Source organism: Buteo buteo, chromosome 8, assembly GCF_964188355.1.
Source record: "Buteo buteo chromosome 8, bButBut1.hap1.1, whole genome shotgun sequence".
Taxonomy (NCBI): Eukaryota; Metazoa; Chordata; class Aves; order Accipitriformes; family Accipitridae; genus Buteo; species Buteo buteo.
Genome location: NC_134178.1, coordinates 46,180,772 through 46,194,291, shown reverse-complemented (window position 1 = coordinate 46,194,291; position 13,520 = coordinate 46,180,772). Strand labels below are relative to the sequence as shown.

General features: G+C 39.6%; 1 protein-coding gene across 1 annotated transcript in view; it reads left to right on the top strand.

Moving 5' to 3' along the window:
• The window catches only part of KPNA1 (karyopherin subunit alpha 1), a 52,703-nt gene extending 39,183 nt beyond the window's left edge, over nucleotides 1–13,520 (top strand). Inside the window, exons 12-14 of the mRNA XM_075034482.1 lie at nucleotides 8,013–8,140; nucleotides 8,855–9,033; nucleotides 10,498–13,520. Coding sequence (XP_074890583.1) covers nucleotides 8,013–8,140; nucleotides 8,855–9,033; nucleotides 10,498–10,685 — 495 coding nt within the window. The 3' untranslated portion in view covers nucleotides 10,686–13,520. The remainder of the gene's footprint in view (nucleotides 1–8,012; nucleotides 8,141–8,854; nucleotides 9,034–10,497) is intronic.

Below are 13,520 nucleotides of genomic sequence, written 5' to 3'. Positions count from 1 at the left end.
CTTAGATTTTTAGAACTGCAGAAGGAGGCCTGTTAGAGAAAAGTTGTGAAGTATAGGACATTGGAGAATGTTTACAACATGCTTGATGGGAGATCTCAAGGCCACTGTTTCTTGGAAGTAAAATTGGCAATTGCAGGTGTAATTGCAATAATTATCTCATGTTGAAAGGAAAGTCTTATCACAGGCATGTAACAAGTTCCAGAAAGGCTCTAATTCTTTAGTTTTTAGTCTCAACCTAGAGAATGTCATGTGCGATACAAGGTGTGATGAAACCTCCTTTCCGCTCCAGAGCTGATACATCTGCTTGTCTCAGAAGACTTCTCTGAAGTATTACTTCAGATGACTCCTACTCAGTGTCAAAATCATTGTAAACACTTGAGCCAAAAACCAGTTTAAATTAATTTCTGAGGTTGGAAAATGCTGTTTGGTAAAGTGTTTCTTGAAGATGGCCATATGCTAAAATGGAGAGAATAAAAGCCTGGTCTGTTTTAGTAGCTGTGAGGACAAAGGATAATTCCCATCTGGGAAGAATATCTGATTTAACTAAGATCATGGGTGAACCTATTTAATCTGTGAGTTGAGGTATTTTCTTTTATTCTTTCTCTAAATTAATTTCACATTGTGATGAATTAAAACATTACTTCTTGAGAATTGGTCTTCCTTACAGAAGGAATTCTAAAATACTAGATGCAGCTCTAAACTAAATAATTTATTTTTCTTTCTCCCCAGTCCCTCCAAATTGCTCGATAGTTCCTGCTAGAGGTCATAGCCTGTAGCCAGTTCTACTCCAGTCTCTGTGATACTAGTTGGATTTTGAACATGCACAATCTTTAGCCAGAAATCAGACAGGAATAATTTCAGCATATGGTAACTTTTTTTCCTGAAAGTTAAATGTCTGCCTGGCATCGTAAACTACATTATTTTAAGTTACCAGCTGATCTAACTAGTGGGTTGTTGCTCCAGAGCAGTTGGGATGTTAGAATACTGTGGAAACTTTGGGTAGTGCTCAAGCCATAATCTCGCAATCTCTTCTGCACACCAAGAAGAAAATGAAATATTTTGGTTAATAGGTATTTTACCTAACCAATATTAACAGACAGAGCTATATTTAGTGTTGTTTAAGATTGCATTGGGTTACACTCCCTCCATCCACCCACTCTGAAGTATAGAAATATAAAGTTGGAGGGAAGGACTTCTATATTCATTTCCACTTTCATACTGCCTACGATGCTGTTTGGTAGCACACTCCAAAGGCTTTCACTGCCATTTCTAAAAGATAAGGCAGCAGCCTGTCACCATCAGATTTGCACTCAAACACCATCAAGTAAACACTTTCTAGTGTTAAGGCAATATAAATTAACATGCATGAAATGTGTGAAAGTACGTGCTGAACTTTCTTTTGTAGCTCATATTAAAGCACAGGAGGCTTGGGTTTTTTTCTCCACCAAAGGTGGAAGTGAAAGCCTTTCAGAGTGTGTTATCAACAGTGACTAGGCAACAGAAAAGTGTGGTGGAATACAGCAGTCTTTCCCCTCTTTATTTCTGTGCTTTTAAGGTTTGGGTTGGATGTGTATATCCTGATGCAGTCATGATTGTCACTAAGTATAGTTTTTGTTTGTTAATTTCCTAGTTTGTATACAGCTTTGCTGTACTTCAGTGGATAGCTTCCCCAGTCAGGGAGAAGGGGAACTACATCTTCCTGGGAGTCAGAAGGAGAACTGCACAACTGAAGCTAAATCCTGACTGTCGACCCTTCTGAGGGGTATGAAAGGCTATCACATACCTCAGAAAATGTTCTGTGTCTAACTTCGCAACCCGTTGAAAAGCTATGAAAGGCAGTACATCAGACACAATCTTCCATATCTGACAGTGAAGACATCATAGGAGTTCTCTCCTGTTGACAGGTTAAGAAACTTATCACTTCTTTTCTAATATACCTTAAATTCTCAAGAACATCTGGAAACCTGAGTATTGGCTAGGCATGGTAGCAACAGGATCTGTGCCATATTTTTCTTCCTTCAGGGTTTCCTATCCTTACTGAAATGTGACATGGGCAAGTGTAGCAAATGATACATTGCCTGTCAGTTCTAAAAACTCTGGAATGAAATACATTTTTACAAATTGGGGTAAAGACGCAAGCTAAGAATTGTCAGAGGCTTGTCTGCAAAAAGACCACAGTAACGCTAGGGACGTGGAAAAGGAATGATGTGATTCACACAGAGTTGTGGTTTACACAGGCAAACTGTGTATCAAATTACTTAAATATAAAGTGTGTTTGGTTTATGTCATAGTTTGCATGAGTGGTCTGAAATTTTCATGTGCTGTTTGTGGTGGCAGGACTTCAAAAAGTGTCTCAATTAGGAGCAAATAGTGGCATTGCTGACAAAGTCGTACTTGTTTCAGGACCAGCAAAAGTCAAAGATGAATCTCTTTCAGGTTTAAGTTTGTGTTTAAGTACAAAATCTGTTTTCAGGCTTCTATGTGTGGTGAATCCCATATATCACACCACATTGAGGGCAGCAGAGCTACAATACCTGTAATTCCTTTATTCTGCCTGAAAACCTCAGCAGTCAGCGTTGTATATTGCTATCTTTTTTTTGTAGGACAGACCCTAAAAGCCAGAGATGCCTCAACAAGTTGCTGTTCGTTATAGTGCAGGTTCCTTCTGACAGCAGTAGCAACCTTGTGTAAACTGGCTTCAAGTTTGCTTTATACACAGTTAGGATATAGGCTTAGGTGTCTGTGTCAACAGCACAGAAGTCTGTTAGAACTGAGACTGAAGTGCTTCCTTCCTGGCTCTCAGGTGGCAGTAGTTTTGTACTCATGCCATCATGTTAAGTAGCTTTGGCTTACAAATACTTGCTAAGTTGTTTAAAAAACAGTTGTAAATTGAATCAATAAACAAGGTAACTGGAACACAAGTAACTGAGAAGCCTCTGTGAACTGAAATTTCCAGCCAGGAGGAGGAGATCATGGCAGTAGGGCTATATTCACAGCTGCCAGCTAGGGTGGTGACTGTAATCTTGATTTGTTAAAGGTAATGAGAGCACTTGCAGGAGCAGAAAAACAGTCATGCTGTAAGACTTGGTTGCTTTCACATTTATGTGATGAATCGTATCTAGACACACGATGCCAACACTTGCAAAGTAAATGTGTATGTGTATTTTTTGCATATCATAAGTGATTTATTTCTGGGAACCAAAAAGAGGAGAAGCAACTTCACTTGGTATTGACCAGCTCAAAATACTAATTTAATATACTACTGCTGAAGACCTGCTCCCTAACAGTGACTACAGTGTATTTAGATTCAACATCCATGGAGATGTAATAAAACTCTAAAACTTCACTTTTATCTAGCTTCACTCTTTAAAAATCAAATACTATAAAGCGAAGAAGCTTGATTAAAATAAATAAGAAGGACAGAAGGTTTCCAAGAGACAGTCAACCCTCTTGAAGGGCTACAGCACAGGGATACCATCTATTAAAAAAAACCCCACAAACCAACAAAAAAAACCAAACACAAAAAAGTTGACACTTCAAAAGTGAGGGCCGGATTTGCTGAAGGGCTGAGCATTACAATTCAGTTCAATTTCAAGTTAAATTTGAAATTTCAGTTTTCAATTAAAATTCAATTTCAGTTTCCTGAAAGACTCATAGTTACAATTCAAGATGGAGTTCAGTTCCAACAAATATGAATGGATGTAGTTGGGCAAAAATTTCAGTGTTAGTTTAATGTATTAAAGGATGAGCTCTGGATTACCTATTATGCAGAAAAGAGATTTCTAATGTATTTTGAAGATACCACCTCAGTGCCTAGTAGTAGCAGCCTGAACCAAATGTGAATATTAGAAAACATCAGGAAAAGTATAAAAAAAGCCCAAAAGGGGAATCCTTATTCTTGTTCTACTATAAATCTTCACTGTTGCCCTGTATGTAGATCCATCTTCAGTGGCTATACCAGCTACTAGAAAGAAAATTAACTATCCCAGCCAAAACCAAGGACAGGCACGTATGAGGCAGTTGCCCACTATTTTCCTGAACAGCCAAGGCACTTTTCATTTTTCAAGGAATAGTGGAACATTTGAACAGGTGACAGAGTGAGATCTGCAGTAGTTTGTACATCAGTCCTTAGTTTATAACTTGATTTTTTTCATTTCCTTTTTATTTCTTTCACATGTTTCTAAAGTTCTTGTTGAACTGAAATCCCTTAACTGTGTTCACTTTGTTTGAAAGCTATGCTTATCTTGAGCATTTTATACGCACTACGTTACTTTAGTCTTCAACACGCTTCCACATGTCAGGCACACAGTATAGTAAGGCAAAAAAAGTAAAGTAATTTGAATTAACACTTTCTAAATCTGCAGGAATTTTAAGTACCTCATCCTGCCACAGTCCTTTAAGATTTTGCTCTGCCTGAGGTTTGCTTTTCTTCAAGAAAAAAAACCAAAAAAACCCCAATTTCTATTTCAGTAGGTGACTGTTTTATCACTTAAAAGGAATTTAACAGAAAGGGAAACATGGCCTGTTTGTTTCCACAATAACTGTTGTTCCCACATAAAATATCATAGAGCTAGGAATCCTTGGGCATTCTAGTTTGGTTTCAAGAGTAGCTGCTGTGGGCAAGGCTGCAAGACGTAGGGTGTAAATAATAGATGCTGCTAGGACTTTCTCTGTATTAATGCTTTATTGTTTCTACCCTTGCTGAGCTTAACTGGACTTTTGAAATCCAGTGAAGATATTAAGGTTAAAGCAAACTATTTTCTGACCTAGTTAATGTTGGGTTTTGTGGTTTTTTTTTTTGCTGCTGTTATATTTTTTTTTTAAATCTAAGCTCTAAGAGTTTCAACTGTTGACAGGCTGCTAGTTGAAAAATTTTGCTGTACTACAGAGAGACAGTTAAGTACCTTTACCTGGGACTCATGCTACCGTGAGGTGGTGACAACACTTGGATTGCATGTCAAGCAGTAGGCAAATAAAAAATAAAAATATAATGACTGATAATCTGCTTCTCTCTTTAGCCAGTCTCTTTCAGTGAAGTGCATTATGAGAGGCTGCAATTCATCGTGGTGCTTTAACCTGTTCTGCTTGGGTAAAGATAGCCAACTTCACTGTAGAGCAGAAAGTAAACAAGGTGCCTGTAACCTTTTACACAATAGAATAATAAATAGAAATAAGTAGAATTAGAAATAAGAGCACTCACCCAAGACATGCGAGACCTGGATTAATTTCCTTCTGAAAAGGTTCAAATGCACATTTCTCCTCTCTGAGAAGAGTAATTTTACCCCCCAAAATTGATTGAGGCAGAAAGAAAACAATAACATTCTTTTGTGATTCTCCCACTTCCTTGCTGCCCTCCCATTGCTAGTTCCCTTTATTCTGGAATTCTCCTACTATTTTACAAGTTTAAATTGAAACATTTTAAGGTAACTTTTTTTTTTTTAAAATTAAGAAGGCTCAAAGTATGTTACTGCCTGTCAGCTAAGATGTGCTTAGTTCCATGCCATCATGTAACATACTCTGATTTTAGTACTTGCTGAAGAAGTTGGTTTTAAGAAGACACTTTCTAAGGAAATAAATCTCATGTAAAAGTTTTATTTTGGGGAGAAGATTTAAGAAGCAATAATGAGTTTTTTGACTTGTTCTTTGCTAGAATAGTAAAATACTAATGCCCTCGCATATCCTATGCTAGATCTGTATCAAGCTCTTCGGTAGAGAATACTTAACATCCCTTAACACGCTGTTCTTATAAGGGCTTCCACCTCAACGACACCCTTGTATAGCACTACCTGGACTCACGTAAAACATAAGTGTAGACTGCCAAGTCCCCTTTCTCCTCTCCAGCTGATCAGGACTGAAGTTCACTAGTGAAAACACGCGTGCCCTCACTCTCTAGATCCACAAGCACGCATGCACAGTCGCAGATCTCTTGAATATCCATGTGGGCTCTCTGCCCATCTGCTGTCCGTGGCTGGATCATGAGCTCTTAACTTGCTGTACTTGGTTCCTACTCACTGGCTAGTTCAGCTTGATTCTCACTAGGAAACAGACACACACGTTTGTCTCAAGCATCCCCACACTTGCAGACCCCTGGAATATCAGCCCAGGCCCTCTGTACATGCCTGGATCCTGGGCTTCCTACTTGCTGCCTCGTCCAGTTTGCCAGCACATTATGTACACCGTGATCCTCAGCTCCCACTGTCACATTTGGGGATAATGTAAATCCCCCCCATCACACAGAGCACCCCAGAAACACGCTCCCTCCGTTGACCCCTCCAGCTACTGATGCTGAGACCCCCACCTGCTCCGGTTGCTGGCCCCACAGACACACAGGTTTCTCCTGAGGTCTGATCCGGTTCCTGGCCCAAATTCAGTCATGCTAATCTCGGTTGCTAGCACCTAATCCTTAGAGCACTCGTGGGGTCTAGAGAGGGAGGTTACATGGTAAGATAGTTAAGAAAAGATTTGTTATTAAGTTTTGCACAGTCCCACTTGTCCCTGTCTTATCAGTTACAAAGTCTAGGCTGGCTCGATGCAAAGCCGTGCCTGTAGTTTGTTAATGGCCCATTAATTAGTGACTGGAGCCTTTCCTCCTTTGTGATTGTCTCTTTTATCCCTTGCCTATCAGGTTTGTGTCACTGTATGTTTTATTTATTACTTTCCTGTTATTTATATCTCCCTTTGAGCTGAAAAGGGCCTTGATCTGATAACCTTAATGAAGCAGATGCTCTCACGTTCCGTGTACCCTTACAGTGTGTTGCTTTTGTATGTTTTTAAGTGTTTTTTCCCAGTAAAATATGTTGGGGAAAAATGCACTCTGTTTTTTGAAGTTACTTTCTTGTATTTTTTTTTTATTTTTTTTTTAAATAACTAGTTCCTGTTTATGACCTACCACTTCCAGCATTCATGTTCAAAAATTTCAGTTGAGGACTTTCTGCCAAATATTCTTTGCAAGTACAAATCTAATAAAACATGGCATGATGGAAGTGTGAGTGGTTTTCCTTGAGGGTCCTAGACTGCTTTATTAGAAGTGTATATTCTGTGGTAAAGGAGACAGTGTTAATGGGACTGTTCATACAACTGATAAGTGATGTGGATTTACAAAGCAGTGCAGATGCCCAGACAAACAGGAATGGTAAAAGAAATACTAAGCAGTTGTTTTTTTCACTGGGTAAACTTCCACACTCTGAATTGGCTATAGCTTTTTGCTGTATGTAATCTGTTAGTTTTCTTCTGCGAAGCTCCTTGAAAAGGATCTCTTTGGCTTTCTTTGAATTTGCCTTTATCAGTTCTGTGATGACTTATACTTGTAAAACAGTAGTTTAAAAATATAATCCTAAGCTCTTGCTTCTTTGATCTTTATGAAGTGTTTCAGACCCTTGTCATATGTGTATAACTCCACTGGTTTCATTTGTGTCTTATTGCAAAAGGCTCTTTCCAGGGGAAGTTACTAGAAACTTTGAGTTGCTGACTAGATACTCATTTGACTTGTATCAGTTTGGTGAGCTAAGCAGTTAACCATACTACCAAACCACCCGTTGCTTTGTCTTTTCACCAGGAAAGAATATATTGGTGCTTGCTTGTTTTGCGGAGTTCTTACAATCTTTGCTCTGTTGTCTCACCCAGTGGAAATGTAGTATGATACACAGGCTTACGAAGTTTTTTTCTCTGTTTAGGGGATCTTAATGACTTAGTGGTTTACTGACTTAATAGCTGAGTGGTTCACTACCTGGAAAAATAAGGGAAGTATGGTATTCTTTTGCTGTCAAGGTATGATTAGGTAACACATTAGATACGGCAGTCACTTCAGTCTGAATGTGTTTTGAATTCTTTTGGGATAAGCACAGATCCCAGCAATAGCTAAAGTTTTGAATGTAAAGCTGAAAACTGATTTTTGCTCCTTGATAAGTAGCATTTCATTGTTTAATGTGTTGTGCTGAGCATAGACGTTAACTAGCTCAGGACAAGGAAGTTATTGCTAATCTATAATCCTGACATGTCATTTCTTTTTGCAGACAGTCATAGATGCCCATATCTTTCCAGCTCTTATAAATATTTTGCAAACGGCTGAGTTTCGGACAAGGAAGGAAGCTGCTTGGGCAATCACAAATGCAACATCTGGGGGCTCTGCTGAACAGATCAAGTACGAAATAGTTCAAATCCTTCATGCAATTGAGTGTTTTAGTGTTTGTGGAAGAAATCAAACTAATATTGTAGAAACTGGAAAATCTTTCTGTATTCTTCCAGTGTTGTACCCAGAGTTTTGAGTTCTGAATGAGCCATGCATTCCTTTAGGGAGAAATCGCATAAGTATTTCAGCTGTAATACTTATTTTATTAATGGAACCATTTTTCTTATGTGACAAAACTAAATGCAACTTTTAAAGCAATTTCTTAGTAGTCATTGTAGAGTGTAACAAAGTGCATTAGCAGTCTGGAGAGGAATAGCTCAGCCCCTCAGACAAGGGCATCATGTGCATTGTTTTTCCTGTTTAACTTCTACTGGTACATTATGCTTATAAGCAGTTTTGTATAAAATAAAATTATAAATATATTAATATAGTTGATGTTAACAGAAACATATTTATAAATTATAGGATTAAAATTTAAGTTACAAAATTATTATTTCATATCTATAGGGAGAGACAGAGACAGAGAAGGTGTATTGAAGTTATTTTCATTGTTTCAGCAGAATTGACTAGATACAAATAAGTGTCTATAACTTCTCTAGTTTCTCCAGTCAAGTTTATATTTTATCTGATTGTTTTGGTTATTAGACCTTCATGCTAAGTGCTTAAATGGCTATGCTAGTTATAATTTTGCAGACAATTTACTTGGTTCCGTGTGGTGTTTTTCAGGTATTTAGTAGAACTGGGATGCATCAAACCACTCTGCGACCTCCTTACAGTAATGGACTCAAAGATTGTGCAAGTAGCACTGAATGGGCTGGAGAACATCCTGAGGCTTGGAGAGCAGGAATCCAAACGCAGTGGCACTGGCATTAATCCTTACTGCGCTCTTATTGAAGAAGCGTATGGTATGAACAAAACATTTGTGGAAGTCAGGGGTTAAAGCAATGATCATGAATCCATTAGAGTTTCAGTAGACCCAATTCTATTAATTTCCTCATCGAGATTATCTGAAAATTAACTGTTCTTTGACAAGTCTCCATATACCAACATACTCCATCTTTTACATTATCTTTGTCTGTATGTAGATTGGAGATGGTGTGTGCAGATCGTCTTTTCTTAATTTCTTTTGACCCTGAGGGAACCTTCTGGGTGTCACTCAGCCTCAGTATCTTCCCTCTACAGCAGATAAAAGTTCAGGCACACTGCTCTGTCACTCAGGTTTCAGATCTTTCCCTTTCCTCTCTGCTGCTCTGTAGAATTATGGCAGCAGCAGCAGCTTCCTTGTTTCCCTTTGCTGTGCTGAGGTTCTGGCATGTACCTGCATGATTTCACCCCAGTTCTGAGGTACTGCTGCTCTTAAGGTTAATTTTCTTGTTCATTGGCAAGTACTTGTTAAGATAAATAAAAATGGGTTATCAAGAGGAGGATAGTATCACTGAACATGGTTTCTTGAACCATGGTTCCCTTCATGGTTACCTTCACTTCCAGGGAAGAGTTATATCAGAATAGGGTTTTTTCTTGCCTACTTGTAGGTTTTAACTTCCTTTTCTGTCAGTGTTGCAGAAATGTCTATAGAGTATCAGAGAATTGTTTCCTCTAGTCCATACATAGTAAAAGGAGCAGACAAGAAAGCCACTACAGTTCCCAATATTAGAGATTTACTAGAGTGGCTAAGACTTGGATTTCATTATGGCATCATTTCTAGGTACCAAAGATAGTTTAGCTTGCTGTGTTATTGCCATTTGTTTCTGACTACAAGGCCTGAGTTTTGCCCATCTGCTTAATGTCTGCCCAAAACCTAGTTGCACGAGTTTAACTGCATTGTATATACATGTGCTACAGATCAGGTAATGGAGTCTCCATCCCTGGAAGTTTTGAAGACTTGGCTAGCCACAGCTGACCTTATCTGGTGTTGGTAGTAGTGCTGGGCTGGGCTGCAGGTTGGACTAGATGATTACCAGAAGTCTCTTCCAACTTGCAGTTAGGTGATTCTGTAGTCATGGTCCTTGTAAACAAAGCACTGTGAACACATATTCAGGAAACGTGGTCCTAAAAGTCTCTTCAGAAAAAGTCTTTGAGGTCTTGTTCTTTACCTATACAAGCCTGTTCATTTCATTTTTTCAGTGAAGAGGTAGAGGCAGACAGAAATTATGAAACACATCATACAGTTACAGGGTACTCTGTAGTTCAACCTGTTTTTCCTTGGTTGTGGAGAGTACAAGTTGGGTAAGGGTCTCCATAGAGGGACCTGTACTTTCTGAAGGTGGGAGAGAATTGTCGTGGAACTTGATGTTCACAACAGACTGAAAATGATCACGGTCATGTGCTTTCACCAAGCTGTAACTTCAATGTACGTCTTTTCTCTGCAGGTCTGGACAAGATTGAATTCCTGCAGAGCCACGAGAATCAAGAGATTTATCAGAAGGCCTTTGATTTGATTGAGCACTACTTTGGAACAGAGGATGAAGACAGCAGCATTGCCCCACAGGTGGATCTTAGCCAGCAACAGTACATCTTCCAGCAGTGTGAGGCTCCCATGGAAGGCTTCCAGCTCTGAGGTGCCCCTGTGCTGTGTGCTCCTCTACCTAGCCAATCCTGTTGTCGAGCCACAAGCCACCCGTGGAGTGATTCTCTCAACGTTTTCCATAACCCTGTTTGCGCTCATTCGCTTGCCTTGTGCACATGCTCTTACATACGTCTGGAAAACTTTTGGCTCTCCGTGGCAGGATGCCCCCTCCTTGGCAAGGGGTTGCCAGAATCACCTTTCTCCTCTAGATTCTGAACCTCTCCACTGTCATCTGTGTGGAGTTGAGGCACCTTTCTATACTTTGAGATATTCCCTGCTCCTATTACAGGAAAATAATCCCTCCTCCACTAGCCCCCACACTCCTGGCATCCAAGATAAGGCTGCCTTTCTCTTGTATTTGCTGCAGTGTGTGCCTGCAGTCCAGGGAGACACTCAGACTTTCTGAGAACGTAGCTGAATTCATTCCCCGTATTTTTCCCTGGATGCCTCTTTGGATGGCTGTGTGAGATGCATTAAATCTTCACATGCAATGTATCTACTTTGCTGTATGTGCCAGCTGGGGTTATTGGCATATGGAACATGTTACAAGTAATGGAATAAGTTCTCTATCCCCTGCAACAACAGGCTGCAATGGACATGTTTTCTGGTTCTTAGGAATACTGAACACATGCGGCCCCATCCCTTCTCAACACAGCTCCCAAGCTGGATTGCAGACCACTGTGGAGATTTGTATACCTTCCCAGTTTTTCCTCTCCATCCACAAAAAAAGAGCCTGTGAATAGGTCACTCTTACACCTCCCTAGAAATGACTTTCCAAACCAGCTTCTAGAATGGAGAAACTACCCGCACTTCTGCTTGCCAGCACAGTATGATCCAGCCGGGCCTTCCTTAAAAATCAAGCCCTTTCTGACTTCATGCTCCAGAGTCTGGTCTTTGGTGTTATAGTTACGGCTGAAAAATTCCTGTCTGCCTCTCTACATTTTTACACAGCGTGACTTGAACAGATTTATCTTCTGAAAAATTACCTTCTGAATACAGAAATCTTAATTTGTAAAACTTAGCACAAGGAGTGTTAGATCTCCTTTTTACAAGACAAGAGCTTCCTCTCCAGCTCACCTGATAAAATAAAGAGTCCTCCCAGTCAAGCCCCTTATTTAACAACTAAAATGACACTACATTCAAAGGATAGTACTATTACACCCGGATCCACCTGGCCCTTTCATTTCATTTTTCCCTTTTGCTGTTTATGGGACTTCAGGTGAATTAGCATGGAAGGCATGGTTCCTACAGGTGACATCTATAAGGCATCGCTGACTGCATGACAGCTGTCATCCGCAGCTGTAGACTGCCCTTCTGCTAGCAGCATGTTCTTGGCTCCGCAACCTGCTTGGATCACAGACATCTGATGCAAAGGCCAGCCACTCCTCACTGAGTTCAGCTGACATTGACACCACACTCTTCACACAACGGGGGAGATGCCACGTGATTGAAAGTGGCGGTTCCATTTCTGTAAATGCAATGGATTCTCCAGGCCGTCCGCTCCCCCCTGCATCGGGCTATGTTCTTTCAAGCCATTTTGGATGCTTGGAACACATATTTGTCCAGTGTAAACATTTCAAAATCGCCACTGACAGCTGCAGCGTCATGTACCTGTGGTAAATGTCAGTGGCAGAACTGTCTGCAAGATCCTCCTTACAACTCCTCTCAGTGACAAGCCACTGCAAAAGCAAAACCAGCCCATTGGATACAGAATAATAAAAAGATATAAATCACTTGTCAAAGTGCTGAAAGAAGCTAGGCAAAGGCCTGAACATCAGCTCTGTGTGACCATTATTTAAATACAGTCTTCAGTTCTGTCTGTGCTTCAGGATGGAGACTCTGACCTGTGTGGCCACTGCAGAAGCCACCTGCTGCCTCCCTAGCTAAGCCAGTTGGCCTCCACCTTCCCTCTCCCAGTTATTTTCTCTAGTGCTGCTTTGTGCTGAAGGAACATTTAGTTTACTGCACTTGATCTGTAAATGGACTTCGATTCTTTGTAATTTTAGGGGGTTAAATTTGGTGGTTAATTTAAAAAAAGCAAAAAACCCCTCAATGTTGCCTTTACATCACATATAAATAACTGTGTTTCTCTTTTCTTGAAGGGTGATAGAAGCACTGATTAGTAGCAAAATCTTGTTTTAGCTTTTGGATTTTTTTGTGCTGGATTTTTTTACGTGTAAATTTCCAATAACATGTCATTTCTATAAGATTTGTTTAAAATCATGTACCTCTTATTGGATGGTATAAAAATGCTACATATTTTGTAAACAAATCTGAGCAAAGTGTGTGTGCATATATTCTGTATATTCATATATGTATATTCTGTGTATATATACACTAGTGTGTATATATACATATATACACACACACGTATATATATACACACATGCCTATGTGTGTATATATATACATATCTATATATCTATATATCTATATATATATAAGTGTTTTCTCTTCCAGGCTAGTGAAAACAATGTGGTGCATTGGCGTTTCCCTCCCCTGCCCCCCAAGAAAATAATGACAATTGCCTCTAAATGAGTGAATTAAAAAAGAGTCCATTTAAGCTGAATGGTGTGCCTTCCTGTGTAAGGAGCCTGGCCAGTGTTTGTTACTTTTGCCGTGGATATGTGAATTCAGAGCAGATAAGTATAAATCTTTAAACTTGGTATGTTTGTTTGAAGTGACAGGCCTGGTTGACACAGGTAATATTGTTGTCATATATACTTAGACTGTGTAAGGCATTTGACTGGTACTGCGTAATATTTTGACTGAAAACTAAACCAATACAAAAATCAACATGGCACACATTAAATGGATTAAAATGTG